Source organism: Aythya marila (assembly GCF_965140915.1).
Source record: "Aythya marila genome assembly, chromosome: 1".
In the NCBI taxonomy this organism is placed as follows: Eukaryota; Metazoa; Chordata; class Aves; order Anseriformes; family Anatidae; genus Aythya; species Aythya marila.
This window is the reverse complement of record NC_139042.1, coordinates 20,779,758-20,801,814: the sequence shown is the minus strand read 5'-3', so window position 1 is coordinate 20,801,814 and position 22,057 is coordinate 20,779,758. Positions and strand designations below refer to the sequence as shown.

Here is a 22,057-nt window from a genome sequence, read left to right as displayed (position 1 = left end):
AGGTATTTTGCTGTGGCAGACACTAATATTTTGCAAATTACATACGGGCCAGAGAACAAGTGATGTTGGCATGGGAGTGCTGCTGTACATGACTGACAGTAGGGTGTCAGGAAAGATCCATCCATGGACTCTCCCACAGTGAAAAAGGGCATAGCCATGGGCATCACTTGACTCTTAACAGTACTTACTGTGTCCAATGCTATCTCAAATTGCCAAGTACATGTAAGACAAAATATGTTAAAAGTGGGGAAGAGGAGATGTTCCCCCACGCAGTGTTGAACTACAGTTTTAAACTAAGTGTCTTAGTGCACCATGGCACCCAGATGTAGAAGCGGACTTCGAAAGAGACTGTAGTCACAAACATTCACAGTACTCCTTTGGCAGATATTAAGTGCAGTGATTCAGATGCACTGGAAGAAAATAATTCTTTCCCTTATTCTTTCCTAAGCCTCTTTCAGTGCCCACTGACTGAGAAGGAAACTTTGTTCCACGTAGTGAAGCAGTTCTTAGTTCAAAAAGCTGCTTAAACAAAATAAAAGAAGTAGGGTGAAGGAAGTAGGTCCAATGAAATTCTGGAAAGGGAATTTACTTACTCAGTGCTTCTTACAGCAGTTAAGGATTGCTGCAGTACGGTCATCTCAGTTGGAAGGGAGCTCAGTGGCCAACCTGTCCAACCTCTTGTCTGAAGAGGTCAATGCTGAATTCAAACCAGGTTGCTCAGGGCTTGTCCAGTTGGGTTTTGTACACTGGGGAAGGGATGGAGACTCCCCAAGCATCTTCAGGCAACATCTTCCATTAACTCTTAAATCAATGTTTGTCAAATAATGGCTACATCATTTAGACAAGAACATTATAAAAATAACTAACATAACTGATAAATCAGTATCTCTAATTCTGGGACTGTAAATAAAACAGGACGTAAGCTGAACACAGCGTCCATCAGAACAGTTAGCATGAAAATTCTGGTATTTGGCTGTGATGGACACATGGTTAGCTCTGCTTCAAGCATTTTAATTTGCCAGCAACAAGACTTAAAATAATTTGGGGACATTTTTTTTAGTAATGATTCAAATACATCGAGTTGCTCCAACACGTGAGTATTTTATTTTAAATAAGCAGTACTCTGGCAGTATTTAATATGTAAAACTTAAGAAGAGAATAACTCTCTGGCACTGCTGATGATTATTTTTAGAGCATGACAAGCAGCTGTCTCCAGATGGTGGTCTGTGTTCCACATCTTCCTCGCCTACTGTAAATGGAAACATTTACCGCAGTAGTAATCTAAAGCTTCTTGTAACTTGTCTTTCTTTGTTTCAGCTTTGGTTTGCTTTCGTTAATGGATTTTCTGGGCAGATCTTATTTGAGCGATGGTGCATTGGTCTGTATAACGTGGTAAGTGCTACGTGCTTTGACTTGATACTACTCAAGACCTGTATGTGTTGTGTCCCTTTTCTCCTAGGTAACTATCTGAATGTGTGTCAGGAAAGATGAGTTAATTTGTAAAAGCCATAGGAAAAAAAATAATCTTGGATGGTGTTTTTAATCACATTTTTGAAAATTTTGAAAAATGCCTTGAATATATACGTGCTTGGTGTAATATAACTTCCATAACATTCTGCACCTTTTGGATGAAATTTACTTTTCTCTTTGAAAGCATCTTTGGTCTCTTGTACTGAGCTATTTTACTGACTGCTCATGTTCAAAATAGATATCAAGTCTTAATCTTTGAGGGTTTTATTTTCTTATCTTTTTGTAGTACCTTACTGTCCCAGTGATTCTGGTCCCTGCAACAACATATTAAATATTTACTCCTATATAGTCAGTAAATACTGAAATCATCTTCTCGGACCCTGTGACAAGTAGATTCTCAGGGAAGCATCATGCAGACACTTTGGGTTGACTCTGTGTTGAGTTAGAGACAGAACTGGAAGAAGCAAAGCTGTGTTCTTCACCTGAACCAAGTGCAGGATATGGCAGTCCAGGAGAGCTTTCAAATTTTAGATGTGCTTTGCAGGGTCCCACACTGTACCATGCAGTTTTATCCCTATAATCAATAACATTGATTAAAACCTGGAGGAGCTCTAGGGCCAAGTTTAATTGCATACCTTAGACTTGTGCTGGTCTTTTCACTGGCGTGTTATATTTGTAACGTTACTGATGGCTGGCCTGGTGTCTGGTTTTATAAGCCATTATGACATTTTGTCAGTGTTGAAAAATCCTTTGCATTTCTCTTTGGAGGGAGGAAATTAAATTTTTTTCTTTAATCAGACTCATTCCAAATATATGGAAATATAGAAAAAGCCACCAAATTATCTCCATCACTGAGTAGTATTAATGGAAGCACTTCTGTCACATTGCTCTAATCTGAAAAATGATGGCACAAACCCTCATATGCCTTATGATTTTATATTCTTCCTGGAAGATATTAATTCAAGGATTTTCCACTCCCTCTTCACCCTCATTTCCTGACTGTTACAGTCTGTCATTCATATTTAGTAATTTGCATCTATTATCTTTAAACCTGATTTGATGGATCTACCTACCCTGCATATAAAACTCAAGGATGAGACTCCTCTTAGAGAATCAGTGGAGTAGAAATTAACCCTTATTTTATAAGGTTGGTATTTTCTAAAATTAGAACTGGTTCCATAGAATCATAAAGAATCAAGTACTGGTTAAGGTATTAGGGGCTTCTGTAACTTGGAGGAGTTAGGCTTTTAGGTGAGGTTTAATTCTTCTATTCCCTTCCATGTTGACTGACCCTCCATTTCATGAGTAGGCTTATTAAAATGCAGAGTGTAGGAAAACTTAATAGCGTTGCGATTCCAGCATTTGTACTGGTTCATACTGGAGGTTTACCTTAATTTAAAACCAAAAACAAACAAACAAACAAAAACTCATCTAGAAGACTGGTTTACATTAAATGGGAGTTGTCCCAGGAAATGTAAGAAACCTGGGGAAATATCTTAAAGCAATGTAAGAACAAGTCATGTTTTGGAATATATTGGTCTTAGTTTTAGTTCTCCCCCACCGCCTCTTCCAAGCCTGTTGGCAGTTTGACCGTCTGGTTTATCACTTTGTGAGCAAAGAAGTTGGATCTAGGGATGTAACGACTGATTCTCACTGGTGGCTGGCTCTCCAACTGCCAACACATTGCTGGTAGGAAACAGCTTCACAAACGTGAAGTGCATGCTAGAAACTGAACACTTCTCAAACTGTTACATATCTGCACGTAGGATTAGAAATGTTTTTTCAGGTATAAACTGTTAATGTAAAAGGCAATGCCTGAAGCTGAGCATTCAGACGTTCACACTGGTGGTATTTCCACTGTCTGCACTGCAGACTGCAAGAAACAGAGATACCCGAGGTGGCTTTGAATGAGCTGCCTCAGACCCTGGAAACACTGTAAGAAGAGACATGTGGGACTCAGCAGAGGCTAATTTGCTGTGCTTCTGGAAGAGAGCCCTATTGCTTCTCTTGGAAAGTGTCTGAGTCTTGATCATCCAAGCATCTACTCGTAGCACAGACATGCAGTGTGGTTAATTTTATCCTATCAGTTCCTGCCTGACTGGAGAATTCCTAAAGTACTGCAATAGAGAATGGCCATTGTTTTCCAGTGTATTTTTAATGTGATTTCCACATTTGCTTTGTTTATAAACTTAGCTTTTGTTTAGCTGCAATTGTAGCCATAAATATGCGAACCCATTCCTGCAAGGCTTTTTCAAATAATTACGTCTTTGCACTGTGATGTGTTTTACCCTCACTATTTAAGCTGGTACATCAGAAATTACTGATGGCTAACTTCTTGTGTTTAAGTTAATTGGTTAATCGTATGAATTTTATTTTATGCTTCTTTTCTTTGTAAGTCAATATCTGAGAGTTATGAATTGCTGAAATTCATGTTTGGGTTTGTTTGGACATTTGAAAATTATGTCAAATAACAAACGGGTTGGTAATGCTGAAGTGTCTGGGAATTTTGCTGTTATCTAGATTCTGAAATATCAGAAATCTATAAAACCAATAGCTACTTTTAATTAGCATTTGCTTGCTTTGCAGATTTTCACAGCATTGCCACCCTTCACTCTGGGAATTTTTGAGCGATCCTGTACTCAAGATAGCATGCTTAGATTTCCACAGCTATACAAAACCACTCAAAATGCAGATGGGTTCAACACAAGGGTAAGGGGGGAGTCTGTTTCTTTAAGAATAACATGAACATTTTTATTTTCTAGGTCTCCTTCATCACAAAAGAACTTATTCCACACTGTTACTTCTGCTTTATACTAGGGTACTGCCACTGAGATCAAGACTGTTGTTTTCCAAGGGATTATATTTTGTTTTAAAATAAAAGAAAATCCTTGTTTTTAATTGAGGATTTTCAGGTTTGGCTTCAACAGAAAAACTGGTCCTGGTATATCCATCAACTTTGATTCCAAGTAACATTTGTATCTGAATATGACTTTCTAATTCACAACTACTAAAAAGTGGTGATTTTACCGTTTTCATAGAAACTGGGTAACCTCACCCAGATTTATTTAATGTAGAGGTTGTTATCAAAATGTTCAATATTATAGAGCCTTTTCATTATTATTCTTTTCTTCTCTACTCTTATAGCTCTTTTAGAAAATAAAAAAAAATAATAATAATTTATTTTGATTTTTAGGTTTGAAAAACACATTTTGCTTAATTTTGCTATTTTGTATGGTAGAAAATGCTAGCAGTTTGAATTTTGAGTCTACTCCATAGCAGGAACGTTTACATGTACTTCTGAGTCAGGGGAGCTGTAAGATTCCTTTGATTAGAGAGGAGGGAGGAAGAAATTGTAGAGTAGGTAAAGCTCTAGTTTGTGCAGAACTGCGTTATCTGTAAGCTTAAAAACCGCAAAGCGTAGAAAGTATTTGCCCATTAAAAGAAAATAGAACATTTCATGGTACTGAATTAGTCTTTTAAAATCTTTCTTTGAGGTAATTAAAAAAAGGTGGCTCCATCTGTTTGCTGTATTTTGATAAAGATCTTAAATTGCAAGTCTGCTCGCCTGTTATATTTTAACTTGTTAGAATAAGACCGTCCAAGTGGACCAGTGTTTTCTTGTGACAGAGCAGAAATTGTAGGAGGAAATGAATCCTACCAAAGTTTAGGTATTTCACTTCAGGAAAAACATCGTCTGACTCTAAACTACACAATGAAGCGTTTGTTGGGAGTTAGAGAGAGGTCAAGAGTTTTGGACTTCACTGACGACTTGGTTTGTTTTCCCTCAGGTTTTCTGGGGTCACTGCATCAATGCCCTGGTCCATTCCATCATTCTCTTCTGGTTTCCAATGAAAGTGCTGGAGCATGGTAACTGCTTCATTATTTCTTACGTCAGTAACTGATGTTCGGTCTTACAGAGCCAGTGTGTTTGCAGATTTGGAGGTCGTGACAAGTTCCAAGAAAATAATGCTGATAGACAGTTCAATAGACTATAGCTGCTGTTCTTGGCTGGTTATCTTGTGGCTTTCAGAGTTGATTCATATTTAACATAATTGTTGTTCATATAATAACTTTAATGCTTGAAAAATTAAACTACTGCTTTGTGAAAGTCTTACTTAAATTCTGAAAAGAGTCCTATACAACATCTGATTTTTTTTTCAGTAGTGTAGTTTAGTTCTCAACTTTTTACTGTTTAATCTTCTTTAATCTTCTAACGGCAGCTGTATTACAACCATTAGATTTAAATCTTGTTGGATCTTTCCCATTCCATAACGCAGCACTGTAAAATATAGAATAAAATAGAGATTTCACTTCTGCTGAAGTCAGTGGAAGAAGTGGACCGACTGGAATGGAAGAAGACTAGATCATGAGTCAGATACTAGGAAAACAATTTTATTTTTTTTCTTGTACAAACTAAGTTTACTAAGTCTTGTTTTTATGGAAGGTGTGCAACTGCATGGTATCTCGGGGACCGGTAAACCTCCAATGGTTCTTACCTAGCTTTACAGCATAATTGTCTGGGCAGGAAAAAAACATGGGAAACCTGTTGTTTTACTCTATTAAGAAATGGGAATAGATAAGATGAGGAATTTAGGGGAAGTGAGTAGTATTTATCTAAAAATACGAGTTTTTCAAAACAAGCTTTGTTGGTAAACACTGATTTCAAGAACCTCAGCTTGAGGATGGTTTAATTTCAGAGGAGGGAGAAGAAAAGGAAAAGGGAGGGCAGATGATTGCTCACAGGAGAGAGGCATGATGGTAAAGATAAGGAGGAGGCAGGCTCGTATTTCTCGTTACCTGGCTGAGTAAAACTTGTGTCATAGCCTTAGTGACAGTTTCATGCGCTGTGAGATAGACATACAAGAAGGGGATCTCCCTGTCTCCTCTGTATGTGGGCTGGGAGCTCTGTTTCAGTTTTGGGGGAGAGAGGTTGCTTTCGGTTCACTGGTCTTTGTTTTGTTTCGGAGGGGAGGGAGTTGTACTATTTCACTATGTTTATGGGAAATGTTAGTCCTGAATAGCTGCTTTTTCAATCCAAAGTCAGCTATTGTAGGCCGATGTCTGTAGCAGTTAGGCTGCAGTTTTTGCTTCAGTCTTCCATACATTTTTTTTTTGACTGTTCCATTCCCAAATAGATTACACAATTTAAATGACTGCAATGGTAAGACTGGAAAACTCACCTGCCCAAATGGTAACTTTCTTTGAGATCATTTCAATAGGTTGCTTAGCTTGCTTTCCAAAGAGGAATGAGTATTTAATTTTCAAGTTTCTTTGTATTTCTAAGTGAAAAAGAGATTTCGGTGCCGCAGACAAAACTCAGCTATTCACACTGGGATGTTTTTTAACCTCTTGAGTTCCTCAGAATGTGAAGTGCATATATGCAATGAATGGGCACTTGTATAGCTTTAGAAATGAATGCTCACTGGACATCCTGCTGTTCTCATTAGCAAATATCAATCCTTTCAGAACTGCTTAGCCTCCCGAAGTGGAAGGTCAGGGAAAGCCCTGAAAAAAAAAAAAAGAATTACATTATTGTATTAAAACATAACCTTAAAAAGAATGGGACTTGCACCGAAAGTTATTTGATTACTTAAATGTGCATTGTGGTGTTGTACTAGAACAATATATTGGCAGAGTCATTAGATTAGTTTATTCTAGAGCTTTCCAATACATCCTGTATTTAGGCATGCCTTTCTCAATAAACTGAGACTTTTGGCATCAGCAAGGAAGGTTCCATTCTTTAGTGCTCTTTACCTTTTTCTTTGACAGTAGGCTGAAAGAGACTGCTAAATCTTTGTGTATTTGTGATTGATGTGGTAGGTGACTGAGGCCAGGAGTACTGAGGCCAGTACTTTTCTCCTGAGTACCAGGAGAAAAGTTGGGCTGGTAGAGATGCCAGTAGCCACAGACCAAACTATTGCTAGGCAAGCTGGCTCAGGGTTTAAATCCTGTTCTACTGTTATTGATTAGTAGATCTGGTGCTGTTTCTTAGTAGCTTAGTAGCTCTGGTGGGAGGTGTCCCTGCCCATGGCAGGGATTGGAACTAGGTGGGCTTTAAGGTCCCTTCCAACCAAACCATTCTAGGATTATATGAAAATAAGAATAAAATCAGGGATATAGAACAACCAACTTCTGGAAAATATTAAGAATCTGTCAGTTCTTCAGAGAAAAGCACATACAGCGATTGTAGAAGTAAGCCATAACAAGTGGCTTGGGCAGCTGCATTGGCTGAAGTTGTTACCAGTATGCTGGGCAGAGTCTTTGCCACAGAGGTCAGGCTAGCAGGGACTCTTCTCTGTAGACATCAAAATTTGCTGATCCTGGAGACCTGCTTTACAGGAACGCTGTTAACAAAGTAGATGACCCTGGTTTTACAATGTCAGATCCAGTTTTGCAAATAAACCTAGCAAAGTGGTGCCCTCATAGTAGAAGCACTGTAATAGGCAGTATGTGTTTAGGAACAGGTCCAAGGGGTTTATCTTAAGCCTTTTTCATCCCTGCTGTTTGTGTATTTCTTTAGCAGTTGTCTTAAAACCTGTGAAAATACCGGTACTTATCATGCTTGAGTAATGCTTGAAAGTTCCTGTGAGTATGAGTTCATCTGGCATCAGCCTGGCTGTCGAGTGTGCTTTCGTGGCGTTCCGGTTTCATTCAGCATGGGCTAAGAAAGACTAAACAGACATTTGAAGCATTGCCAAGGTTGGCACTTCCAAATGATAGATTAACGTGTACTTACCCTTCTGCACACTTGACTAAGAGAAAGCTTGTGTGGAGGACTAAATGCTGTTCAGTTACTGAATTAACCTCCAGTAAGACAGTTTAGAAGTTATATGTGTTCTTTGGAGATCAGTCATTTGCATCTTTCTCTTAATGCAACTTTCTTCCACCAGAGATCTTAGGCTTTCTTCACAGCCACAGCAAATAATGGAATTTGTTCGAGCTGTCAGTGAGCAGTACAGAATAGATAGCCACCGAAAAAGTGATGCTGATGTACCTCAGCTCCTGCAGACAAATTACATTTCCCCTTCTGCTAATGGCTTCTGGCAACTGGGACTGTGTATACATGCTCTGTCTGAGCATCATGTCTTGTTTAGCACAGCTGCTGCATTACCAGTAGCTCACGGCTTCTAAAAGTGCTTTTAGACAGTCCAAAAAGTGAGGTTAAGACCAGTTATTGTCTAGTGTCCTGAAAATCTCCTTGATGTGTCTTCCATTCTGTTGATAAAATTATTAACAAATGTAATTGCTTCTCTTTTTCAGATGCTGTATTCACAAATGGACAGGGAATTGACTATTTATTTGTTGGGAACATAGTTTACACTGTAAGTTTATCTATTCAAGACATTTTTGAATGGTAGAATATCTTTACTTTCTTTTTTTTTTATCATCAAAAATGATGTAAAGCAGAAGAAACTGTAAAATAAAATGAGGTCTTTTTTGTGACCATGATTTTCTCCCTTATTCACTTTTTTTTTTTTTCACGTTTACTGACAGTATCTTCTGCTCTGCCCCAGTCTGCCAAGTCCCTGAGAGGTGGGGTGGTGCTACTAGATGCTAGTTCCTTTTTCAGGTGTGAAGGGGAGATTGGGCTGTGAACACCTATGAATTTGAGAGTGCTAATACTGCACTTTTTTTTTCTTTTTCCCTTGCAGTATGTTGTAGTCACTGTTTGTCTGAAAGCAGGTTTGGAAACAACTGCATGGACAAGAGTAAGTGCTGTTCAGTATCTCTTATTTTATTAGTGTACCTTTCTCCCTGATTAGTATTAATACGGAAAAGAAGTACTAAAAATGATTTCAGGCTGCAGTGTTTAAATCGGTTCTTTGATTTAAGGATAAAGTAAGTTCCCTAACGAGAGGAGAGGAGAATGAACACATTCTAATGACATGATAAAACAGTCAGTCTATCAGAAGTGGGAAGAGGAGAAGGCTAAAAGCATTTTGCAAACGTCTCTAAATATTGAAAATTTAGAATATTTTCTACAAATTAACATACTACTGTAACTGGTTAAGAAAACAGTTTAAGAACAACATCTCTTTACTCTGTAGCTTCTTTAAAAGTTAATGCAACAGTGAATAAAAGTTGTCTGCCCAAGGATAAACAAATGGGCTTTGAAGCTAGTAGAAAGCACTAGTGACTTCACATTGGCTAAGATTTTTTGTTTGCAAACTTTCAGTAAGAAATAAGGCATGTTTGTCAAACCCTTTTTGTTGATTCCTAGATGTGAGTCATTTACTTGCAGTAAGAGAGTGCTCTGTTACTGGAAGGTGTCAGAATCTGCCAGGGCACTGACCTCCAAAGAATATGCGGAGTAGGGAGGGCTCCTATGTTGATGACACTTCAACGCTTTTCACCCCTTCCTTCCCCCAGTCCCTTGAAAACACGAATCTTTTTGATTTTGGTGGAGTCCTTTTGTCTCCACAGCTACATGTGGTACTTTATGGGAATCTAGTTTGCGTGACATACTAAGACATCCTGCCTCAAGACCAGGGTGTTTTGAAGAGCCCCATATTCTTATTCTGTCAGTTTCCTGGAGGGGCTTGGCTAAATCTCATAACCTCATTTCCCCTATTAGCTATAAAATGTTTCCTTTCATTCCTCACAGAGGAATTGTTAAGATTAATGAGCTGATGTCTGCTCTGAATGTTATGAAATGCTATCTGCATGGATTATTTAATTATTAGGGAAATGCTAATGTTTTCTGCCTCATTCTGTCATCTGAAAATAAAATCCATTCTTTTTTGTTGTTGATTAAGTGCAAGTTCTGTGTTGTGTACTAATTTTTTAAAATGCAAAAGGACTTGGAAATAAATTAATTCCCCATGCACTAGAAGAGGACATATTAAAATCTGCAGTGGAGGCCTGTGAGCCTGTTTAGATCCTGTTATATTACGAATTATTTGATGCTTCCTCCTCTCTCCCCTTCCCTGAGTACGCGGTGTCTTTTCAATCACCTAGGGATAATCATGATCCCCTCTTTCATACCTTTATTTTAAAAGACACCATAATGTTTAGTAGAGCTCAACGTACTTTAGCACTGGCATTTGTACAGGAAATTATTGTTCTTCACAGAAAAGTGTTTGTGTTCAGAATCAACTTTTTCTACATATACTTGTAATTCCTGTCTCATTGCTCGGACCGAGGGACTCTCATCATCTTGGAATCTGATGTCGTGCAATTATTATTTCAGCTGTGAGTGAATCAACACACAAAGAATCTTGAGGTTACTTGAAGAGTATTAAATGTACAACATTGAGTTAAGCCTCTCCTCCATCATCAACTGGATTGGTTACATCCAATTTGTTTGAGGGAACACGAGGGACGCTGCCACTTGGGAGAACATGATGGGCTCAGCTGAAAGCTTTAAATAAATAACACAGATTCAGAGTAGTTGGGAGTCTGGTAGATCCAGTAGGTAGTGTGGAAAGAAAGGCTTTGGTTGAAGTAGTCACATGCATAACAAAATCTGCACTGTAGAGCTGTGTGGAGCAGCTTTGTGTTATGTGTTGCCTATCTACAATACTGCAGTAGGCTTGTGCCAAAATACAGCTTTCTTAAATACTTTACCATGCTACTGAAGCTGCTTCAGATAAGTTGGATGCACAAGATAGATACACAGTGTGTCTAATTTCTTATGCACTGGATTTCTTTTTCTGACTGCCATTTAACACATCTGACAAACCAGCTTCTGCTTTGCCTGCTACTTCTTAAGAAATGTATGACAGATCAGTGGAGAACCAACAGTGTAAAGCTTGGTGGGTAGGGTTAGTGTTCAAGAAATGATTTCAAACAGGACAAGGAGGGCTCTTGCTGAAAGCAGAAGGCCTTTTAAAGGTAGAGAATAAATTCCACCAAGTTACAAGCCTGAGATGTGGGAAGGGAGATGCATGGCAAGGGATGATTGAGATTACCATGAGAAGATGATGAAAAATAAATGAGCAAAGACTTTGCTAAGCTGGAAAGGACAAAAAAAAGAGCTGCAAAACTCAAGAACTGTCCTACCAACATACCGGAGAGAAGTGAGACTAAAAATGAAGATGTCAATTCACTAGCAGAAATACAATACTACAAAGTGGGAGTACGTCTTACAGTGGTTTCCCTGCTTGCTTTTCTTTACTGTTTTTAATCGTAAAGCTTGTAGGAGTTAGCAGTTTGGAAGCATCAGGCCAAGCTATCCTGGGCCTTCTGCCCGCTAGTTTGAAGGGAAGACCATGGCTGAGGGAAAGGTCCTTTTGGGAGAGCAGTGCTGGTGCTGTTCTTGGGCCACTGCATGGGGCTGGCTCTTCTTTAAGGCGAGCTCTTGCAGCAGCCTTGCAGTGCTGCTCTATGAGGAGCTGAGCACCACAGTTCCGCACTGTGGAGGCCTTTATTCTGGCCAGTGATTCATAGTGATGTGAAATGTCCTTGTTTTCAGAAGAGCAAACACATCAAGTAGGTGAAATCCCCCTCACTTCCTTCAAATTTAAAAAATAACAGCAATAAAAAAATCTCCTAGTGTTAGTTTCATTCACCTTAAAATTGGATCAGAATAACTTTTCCTTAAGCAGTTACCGGTCAGATCTCCTCGATGAAAAAGAGCAAACAGAGAAAGTTGGAAAAGTAATCTTCCTGCCCATAGTGTCTCTCCAGGAAGGGGCCTATCCCATGCCCTGCTCATTAGTCCAGCAGCTTTCAGGGTTGAACAACATTTCGGCTTTCCGAGAGCGCCTCGAAGAGCGTTCTTTCCATCGCCTCTTAACTTCTGCCGGATGAATGCCTCCACTGTAAGCCAGTCTCCAGTCGCTTCCAGCTATCCGCCAGTCTGCACTGGTGCTGCAGGCTCTCCCCGCTTGTTTGTTTGCGCTGCTTGTGCTCAGGAAGGACTCACCTTTCTGAGGATGCTCCCAGGGAAGGAGCGATTTCTTCTCCTCCCTCTAGAAATCGGTGTTTGTCTCACAAATGCAATATTAGACACTTGGATTGTCAGGCTTGCTGTTTTAAAAAAAAGGCAAATGAAATCATCAAATAGAAAGCATAAAGCTGAGAGCTAAACAAACGGACCGTGTGTCCACCGCAGCCACCAGTGCATGAATTCATTGCCGTGTTCCTAAATCCGCGTGTGTTTAGTAATTAAGATTTATGCAGGTACTTCGCTGAGTTAGAGCCAAAGTCATCAGCCGCGGGAGTTGTTGGTATCCAAAAAAAGCTGGAGCCAATAGTGAGCTCAGTTGCTTGTTACAACCAAAATTACTGATTCCATCCACTGCAATGTAAAAGTAAAACAGCTTAAATCATCTTGAACGGCAAAACAGTTTGGGTATGTAGAAGAAATGACGTTCCTTAATGGAACTGAAATGAAACATGTACTGGACGTGTTCTTGGTCACTTTGATACCACTTTTATTTACTCTTAGTCTGCAGATTAAAGAGCCAGTAAAGGTGTAAACTGCATTGCATATCTGTAAATCACCTAAAGCACTTTCAAGGCAGAAAAGCAAAGGTGATCAGTAGGTGTTGATCATTTAAGTGGCGGTGTATCACACAACACTGAATCTTCTTCAGGGAAAGGTATGCGAGTGGTGCACGTGACCTGTGTGCACACAGGGGATCTGACATGAGGGATTTGTCAGGATGAACTTTAACCTGTGCCTTTTGAAAAATTCTACCTTGATGTATGTGTTGAACCTGGCATGTGTGCAGTGGGAACCAGGAGCTAGATGAGAGAAATCAGAGCACTAAGGAAAATCTGGTGAGTTTTTGGAGCTGGGAGTAAGACAGATTGGCTGAGAAGACTATCTGCCTGCCCTGTCGCGAGGCAGAGATTAAAGAGGAGAGCTGGTTTATGCTGTTTAAACAACCTGTGCTACTGGCCTGAGACCAAGCGCAGCAGACAGGCCTGCGTGAGGCTGACAGAGACCTGAACAGAAAAGTGTCTGTGGGTGAGGCGGGAGGGGGAAGCGCGCTGTGCTGACTCTCCTTCTCTCCCTGCTCCTTGACAGTTCAGTCACCTGGCGGTCTGGGGAAGCATGCTGCTCTGGCTGGTCTTCTTTGGCATCTACTCGGCCATCTGGCCCACGTTCCCCATGGCACCCGACATGCTCGGGCAGGTCAGTACGAAGGCTCGGCGGCGCGGGGATGCTCAGCACCGGGCCTGCTGTCGGACGCGTGCAAGAGGCTTGTAAAGAATTGTATTATACTCACTACACTATTTTAACAACTTTTTTTTTAAAGCCCTGCATTCATTTAACTTCATCTCCTCATTAAAAGAGCTCTTTTTCTCTCAAAAGGTGACATCAGATGTGATCATATGCACTGTACATACTATACAAATATGCAAGTCTCAGTTCACTTGAACAGCAGTGGCTCTTTCCTTATTTTTTTCCTAGTTAGGCTTCATCTTTTACAAAATTACAAGTACAAACTTAGTGGTTTTGCTATGTATTTTTTTCACCATGGTTTCTGTCTTCCATGTATTTTCATGTTTGATCCTTTTTTCCTGCATTTGTTTAAAATGAACCAGAATGGACTTGAGGATAGCATGAGATGGTCAGAAGGGAAGCTGATCCATTACTGGTCTGTGTAACACCAGTGGAATGTTTCATTTGGTCTTCCAGTGTCAGCTGAATTCCAGGTGATGAAATTTTCCCTTTGGTGTCATCATCTCAACCTGTGGTGAGCGCACTGAGTCACATGGCTGTCAAAAGTATGCCTCGTGCATATTGAAAATAGCGGGCTTCCAGTAAAAGCAAGGGACTTAATAAGTATACAGTAACAAAAAAAATATTCTGTAGGAGTGGAACTGCTTTCAAAATGATCAGAAAAGAGTGTTTGATAAAAAGTTTAGAGTTGTATTTAAAGCAAGGATGCTGTTTATGATACAGAAAGAAGAAAAAAATTTAGCAAAGAATTGAAGCATATTTAACTTACATCACCCTTGTGTACCAGAACATAATTATAAAAAAAATCCAACTGTAAAGAAATCAATTAGAGATTTTTGAAGTTACTCTCACATTTCTACTCAATAAGAGCAGTCTGTCATCATTTTGTTCCTGCTGTGGCCTAACACACAGTGTTTAATATGCTGCTGAAGCACTGGGGATAACGGAGGCCATTACAGGTTTTCAGACAGCTCTTTGCAGCAAGGAGTGGCAGCTGACAGGCTGCGATCAGCAGGTAAGTGGCTAACAGACAAAAACTCACTGCTTTGATAGTATTTCACGGTGTCCTACATGACTTTCATGGCACATACAGCATCAGCAGCTGTAGTTCATATTTCCATATATCAGGCAGAAATTCGACTGAGTATCACGCAGAGCCATGAACTGCTTGTCCTCCACAGCAGACCTGTAGTGCTGCCATTAATGTGTCAACCTTCTCCTACACAAATGATAAGGTGAGCTATTCCTTTTTATGAGAAGGGTCAGGCTATCAGCTTTTAGCTTTATCACTTTTTTTCCTCCCACAATTAGCTCCCATTTTTTTCATTGTGTTGGTAATCTTTTGCTCCAACAGAAATTGTAGGCCCTTGAACAAAAGCTTCGCGTTACTGAAGTTTTAGTTTTGCTTGAATACCTTCTAAAAATTTTCAACTTTAAACTTTGTTTAAATTGTTTTTTTCTGAGGCTATGACTCAAGAAGCAGTAATAATAACTTGCCGAGGTTAAAAAAAAGGTTTTGGATAATGTTTTAGATGACATATTTTGGTGGATTACTGGATTTTTCTTGATTTTGTAAAATCAGTGAAAGCTTCTAAGGTTAAAGAAATTTGCTTACCGCTTGCAGTAACTTAAACAAAGGCTCTTGAATAATTGGGTGCTGTCATAATACCAGTTTATGGTGAAATGAGCTGAGATCATCTTAGGCTGTAGTCAGTAAAACGCATCTCTTTACTTTTTCCCAGACTCAAGGTATTCTTTGGCTCCTGCTGTCTGTCTTTCTGTATTTACAAGTAGTCAAAATATGTTAAAAGCTAAATGGGAGAGTCAAAAAGCTTACTTTTTGTTTTTAAACATCTTGTTAGTGTGTTTATATTTTTAAATAAACTGAATTCCAGAAACTGCTAGATATTCATACTAGAAAAATGCAATAGCACTTGAAGGGAGCTGTTTTTAACTGTAGTACATTTTTAGTGCCAGGCAGGACTTTGTGCCATGAGTAAAAGGCATAGAATGTGCAAAACATTTTACTCTGCCCATTCGTCAAATGTCAGCATGGAGTCTTGCAGACATTTAAGTATGTGAAAAGACGCTTTGTTTCTGCTGGGATTTATTAAACCATTTTCACTAAGTATTTCTTTCTCTTGCCCATTATATCTTGAGCATTCTCACAGGGAAAATAATACCATTTTTTCCCCTCCTGGAGGGCAAAGGGAAGCAACTTAGTTATTCTCTGCTGTCAAAGAGTCAACATATTTCTTCTTTTTCTGCTACAGTACTTCACAACAGAATACAATTAACATAATAAGACAAAGCAGTGATAAAAATTTCAGAAGTCTTTAGTAGAACTTCTCCATATACATCTGGTATGCTGGTTGTTTTGGGGGAGTACTTCTTCAGATACACAAATAATAGTTCCCTTTAATAGTATCAGTAATGCAAGATCAAAGAATTTTTTGGTCACATTTCTTCCATATGTCATACAGGTGTGTGTGTGAAATGCTGCTCAGATTTTTTGGATGTTTCTTCATAGGACTTGCAGCATACTTTGGGTTTTTGAGAATAATATTACACTGTATGGGATCAAAGTTTGTGTGCACATAGGCCCACCCATGCACATACATAGATACCAGGCTATGAAAGCATGTGTATGTACACATATATATGAAGATGTGATATGTGTATGAAAGCTTTTATTCTTGATCCATACATTATCTAAGATGAAGAACAACAGATCTCCTCCTTCCCCTCCCCAAGCTCAAATACTATGTATAGTGTTTTAAGGGAGGGTCCTTCCTTTCACCTCTCCAAAGCATCAGGTATTGGCTCTTGGACGGAGAAAAGACTACTACTGAGCTGTAAGTTTTGCTATTTATTTCCACAGTGTTTTGTCTTTGCTTTGTGAGTCGTTATCGTTAATGACATGTCTTCAGGAAAACTAGTAATACTCTTTCAAACTTAAGGGAGTAAGGGGGCGAAAGAGCAGGGTTTTAATCTGCTTTTGAGAGGGTCACAGATTGTGGCTAATCCACAGTGCAAATTATTAATTTCTAGATTTTTATATTCTTGTGTTGTGTTACATGTATATGGTCATAGCTCAGAGCTGGGATTTAAGAATCGTTTTGAATTTGGAACACATCATCTCGATCTTGGAGCGACATTCGTAAGGCCTTTCCTCATAGGAGCCTTCTAGTCCCATCACAGCTGGAGGTGTTGCAGATGGAGCTGCTGCACTTTCCCTTTACTTCTTTACAGCCTCTGTTGAGAATAAATTGTGCCAACAGCTCCGCTTCTGCGTAGGGGAAGCCGCTGAACATAGGAGTCACTCTAATCCTTTTCTAACTCTAATGGAATCCTTTATCGGGAGACTTTTTAAACTACAACTAAGTCATCAGATTCTTGCTAGGTTATTTGACTACTTACTTAGAGTTTAAGAAAGATGTGCATCATCTTTGACAGGGTGTTTTTTAAAAAATCCCAGTAGTGGAGATGTCCAGTTGATCCCATGTAATATGTCAGTAGCAGTGCTTATTGAAATTAGTGGCTCATCAAGAAAACAACTCTCCCTCTCTTAGGAAACCTTCCTGTTTTTTTCTATGGGTGTGCCATTAGCGTAACAGATACACCGTAGCTATTGCAGTAGATATTTGGTTTGGAGAGGGGAAGGTGATCTAGAGGGTTTAATTTACTTTGCAAAGCTGTTTTTTTAGGTGGCCTCCAGTCTGAAATTCTCTTAAATCTTGCTGATTCAGTTCTTGACAAAGCCTGTGAGAAACCTGCATGGGAAGGCTTAAAAATAACACAAAACAAACAAAAACAAAATAAAACGAAGACAAGATGATAGTCATTATTGCAACAGAATAAACAGGTTTCATGTTACTGCTGTTTCAAATCTGTACTGAAATAGTGACAGCTTAGTGTAAATTTTCATGCTTTCCAGAATAGTTCTGCCTTTTTCTCTACACTAGACGTGTTTTTTTTCCAGAGGTCTCAGTTGTTGTTCTCTTTGGCTTCTCATATTTCTGCGGTGTTTGGCGCTCATTAGAAAATTGGCCGCTTTGATTGTGGTTTGTCTGCAATCAGTTGCACATTACATTGTGGTGTCAGTGTTTTGGTCTGTGGAAATTCTTCATTCAGCTGTTACTCAAAAAGCAGACTTTGCCTGCCAGTCGAGGTTCTTAATGCCTGCTGATGGTGTTTGTTTTTATTATTATGCACAGTGGTCTCCATGGCACTTGATGTGGTTTTGGAACTTTCTCTGCAATTTTGGACTATGCTCCGAGTAGACAAATTAGACTAATGAAGCATGCATATATTTTTAAGCATCTGTTGAAGGAGTAGATTGGTTGTTTTTATGATCCACATGTGGATTTCAGAAATGAATGTCATTTTTAGGTCCCTGGTGTTGTTCTGTATGATACACCAAAAAGAGATGAAACAAGTGATAGGGATAAAATTGATGTTTTTAATAACTTTTGATTGTGAAATGAGGAGACTAAACATGCTTGCTTTCTGGAGGCTAACCCCACAAAAACATGCCACTTCACGTGTTTGTCAACTCTGAGATAAATCTCTCCTAAGTACTTACTAAAGATGTCCTAGACTTGTTTCTCCTTTGAAATTAATTCATAAAAGCAGGATGGTATGTGCAGCCATGCCCAGTACTGTGTTGGCATTTCCTTATAGTGCCATGTAAAAATAGGATTAAGCCACGGACAAAAAAACTCGTTCTGGTTCAGGAATTGACGGAATTGGCAGTGCACAACAGGGCAGTCAGCTGGCCTTGAAATTTCTCTTGGTTCTTCTTCTTGGCCCACCTTCCGTTTGGCATTTATCCCTGCCCTAGCCTGTGGCTGGTGGGCTTGTGTGTTCAATGGATGAGTAATACAAAAGTGACTGTAGGTAAATTGCTCCCCACAGGTTGTACAAACAGCATGCATAAGTTGTCAGCTGTTTTTCTTTCAGTATTGTAATGAAAGCTGGACACTAGCCACACTATCTGGCCAACGTCTGTTTTGAGATCGGGTAGCTTTTAACAAGTTTAAACACAACTCAGTAGCTTAAATTGAAATACAGTGCAACACAAGACATTTACACTTAGTCATAACCGGCAGATTATCTAGATTTTGTTGTTGTTGTTTTGGAGTGGGGTATGGCAGTGTCCAGGAACACAGGAACAAGCTTCTTCACTCGGGATAGAATTATAGTCCCATGGTAATTGACTGTGCTTCAAAAATTGTTTCTTCATTCAGTGTGGAGTACAGGATTGCTTAATCTCCTTCGAAATTTCCCTTAAATCACTTTTTCTTGGATTTAAAAGTAGCAAAGACTTGCTGCATGCTCGTGGGAAGATGTTTGGAAGACGTCCTACTCAGTATTTTCTTAATTAGAAACAGCTGGCTTTTAAATTTAGAAAAGCAGCTACTGTATTTTACCAGAGGCAGTGAACACTAATATTCATGTCTCAAAAAAAAAAAAAAAAAAAAAGACTATATTTTGAGCCATGTTGACAAGCAGGGAGAGGCTAAATGCATGACTTGCCATAGTGGATCAGAGCATTTCAGATGTAGTCTGCATCAGAACAGAGGAAAACCAAACAGCTCTACAGTGTGGGTTTGACGTGTATGACAAGAGTTTGTGTGCATCCCTGTGAAAGAAAATACTTTTTCTTTTCATAGAATTAGATTCCTAGAATATTCTATGTTGGAAGGGACCGACAAGGATCATTGAGTCCAACTCGTGGCTCCACTCAGGACCACCCAAAAACCAAACCATGTGTCTGAGAGCACTGTCCAAATACTTCTTGAACTCTGGCAGGCTCAAGGCCATGACCACTTCCTTGGGGAGTCAGTTCCTGTGCCTGAGCACCCTCTGAGAGCAGACCCTTTCCCTAACCCCCAGCCTGACCCTCCCCTGTCCCAGCTCCATGCTGTTCCCTCGGGTCCTGTCACTGTCCCCAGAGAGCAGAGCTCAGCGCCTGCCCCTCTGCTCCCCTCGTGAGGGAGCTGCAGGCCGCCATGAGGCCTCCCCTCAGCCTGCTCTGCTCGGGGCTGAGCAAACCAAGGGACCTCTGCTGCTCCTCATACGTCTTGCCCTCCAGACTATTCAGTCTTTGTTGCCCTCCTTTGGACACTCTCTGATAGTTTTATGTCCTCTTTATATTGTGGGCACCCAAAACTGCACCCAGTGCTCAAGGTGAGGCTGTACCAGCACAGAGCAGAGCAGGATAATCCCTTCCTTCACCCAGCTGGCAGTGCTGTGATGAGCTCTCCAGCCTCTCATCCCCTCATTCTGTACATATATCCAGGGTTGCCCCTTCCCAGGTGTAGAATCCAGCACTTTCTTGTTAAACCTCACACTGTTGGTGATCGCCCAGCTCTTTAAGTTGCCAAGATCTCTCTGCAAGGCCTCTCTACCTTCAATGGAGTCAACTGTTCCTCCTAAATTAGTATCATCTTCAAACTTACGCAAAACACCTTCTAGTCCTATATCCAACTCGTTTATGATAACATTAAAGAGAACTGGTCCTAAAATGGAGCCCCAGGGAACTTCGCTAGTAACTGGATGCCAGTGTGATATAACCATATTTACTTGTAACCCTTTCAGTCCAACCCATCAGCCGATTGTTCACCCATCACATTATGTACTTCTCTAGCTGTATGCTGGACGTTTTTTCCAGAAGGGTACTGTGAGAGACAGTATGGAAAGCTTTGCTGAAGTCCAAAAAAATTACATCTGCTGGATTCTCTTAATTAACTAAATGAGTAACCTTGTCATAAAAGGAAATTTAGTGAGGCTCGTCTTCCCCTTGTGAACCCGTCCTGGCTATTCCCGAAGATTGCATTGTCTTTCAAGTATTTTTCAGTACCTCTTAGATTAATCTTTAATCCTAGGATAGTCTTTTAATCTTTAATTACATTATTTAAAATTATTATAACTGGAGAATGGCCAACCAGTTTTTTTGTGTCTTGAGAAGTGCTCAGCCTCTGTGACACCTTTTGCCAGTCAGTTTTTTAGGCTAACAGTGGGCTACTTATGGGATGTAGGGTGAGTTGGAGGGCAACTCTATAGAAAGAAATTTGGGTCTGCTCTTGCACAGATTCATTATTCAGCACTCCTGTCTGTGGCTGTTATCTGTAGGAAGCAGCCATGCTTCCAGGCCTGTTGAAGGCATTGTGCAGGCACTGAGCAATTACCTCTTCCTACATGGAGTTTGTTACCTTAATGGCCTCGTATTGATGATGGTGGGTGGGAGGGAGAATATGAAAGTAATAAAAGAGCAATATGCTGCTGTTCTTATAATCTCAGAGAGAAAGAAGAAAAGGTCATAGAGCAATTGTGGATGTAAGATGATTTCTTAACAGGCATTTAAAGCTCCCATCAACGAAGTTGTAACTCCTTTAGAAAATAACATGAATAACAGATGGGATCTATTCCAAAGGGCAGTAGGTGACTCTGAGTTGGAACTAGTGATTTTATAGCTTGCTCTGGTCACACTTAAGTCATTTTGTTTTCTGATGGACTCAGGAGAGCCCAGATAGCAGATATTTGGAGTTTTATTGGGAAGTTTCCTGTCCTTGGGGACAGGAGGGTCATGTTATGTTTTTATTTGAATTTACTTTATTGGAATTCGTTATTTTTTGTTTGTTTGCTGGGGGGGGACTTTGTTTTACTACATTTGTGTTCCACACCACTGTTTTTTCCCTGTGCTGTTTGGGTTGCATTTTTGGAAGAGACAAACCTAACTATTTTCTATGGGAAAAATATTTCCAGATCAATTTGAAACATACCTTTATTCCCTTTCCTCCCTACAGTATATGTTTCATGAGATCATTTTTTCCCAATTGTGTTATGTCAAAATTTGATCCAAAAAGCCCTGAGGAGTGGAAATGATCTCGCTTATATTGTTCTAAGACTGACGTGGGTGCACAGGCTTTGGGAGCAGGGAGGCTGGAAGGAGTACAGCCTTCCCAAATATCCCACATATGACCATGGGTCATTTGGGGCAGTCTATCCCCTACTGATTTCCTGTTCATGCAGCAGCCTGCAGCAAAGCTGGTATCTTGTGCTACTTCTCCATTGGTGGATATGGTAAAGATAAGAATCGTTTCTAACCTGAAAGCTGTAAATTTTGGAAGTGCCTTTGGATGTCTGTAGTAGTCAAAATGCAGCTGTTTGTCTTGTAGAGCACAATTTCTGATATTTGTGTATAACAATTGAGCTGGTATTTCTATGATAGTAATCTTATCAGAAGGCTTAGGTGGGGCCTGTAGAAAATAATATTGTGAAAGCAGTGCTAAGCAGACACTCGCATGCACTTTCAGTGGGCTATGTTTTCTGTAGGCAAATACGTGATTCAATGAGGTTGAGACGAAAGAAGGACAGAGGAGTGTTGTCTGTAACATAATGCCTGAAATGTGAAGGACCCACTCATGCTACCCTTGTTCTTTGTAG

The 22,057-nt window shown here is 39.8% G+C and overlaps 1 protein-coding gene across 3 annotated transcripts in view; it reads left to right on the top strand.

The window, feature by feature from the left end:
• ATP8A2 (ATPase phospholipid transporting 8A2) overlaps positions 1–22,057 on the top strand; it is a 326,460-nt gene that overhangs the window by 215,375 nt on the left and 89,028 nt on the right. For all 3 annotated transcript variants that reach the window (XM_082759713.1, XM_082759714.1, XM_082759715.1), the window contains 6 exons: positions 1,318–1,392; positions 4,057–4,179; positions 5,259–5,337; positions 8,731–8,792; positions 9,123–9,179; positions 13,448–13,555. In XM_082759713.1, coding sequence (XP_082615839.1) covers positions 1,318–1,392; positions 4,057–4,179; positions 5,259–5,337; positions 8,731–8,792; positions 9,123–9,179; positions 13,448–13,555 — 504 coding nt within the window. The remainder of the gene's footprint in view (positions 1–1,317; positions 1,393–4,056; positions 4,180–5,258; positions 5,338–8,730; positions 8,793–9,122; positions 9,180–13,447; positions 13,556–22,057) is intronic.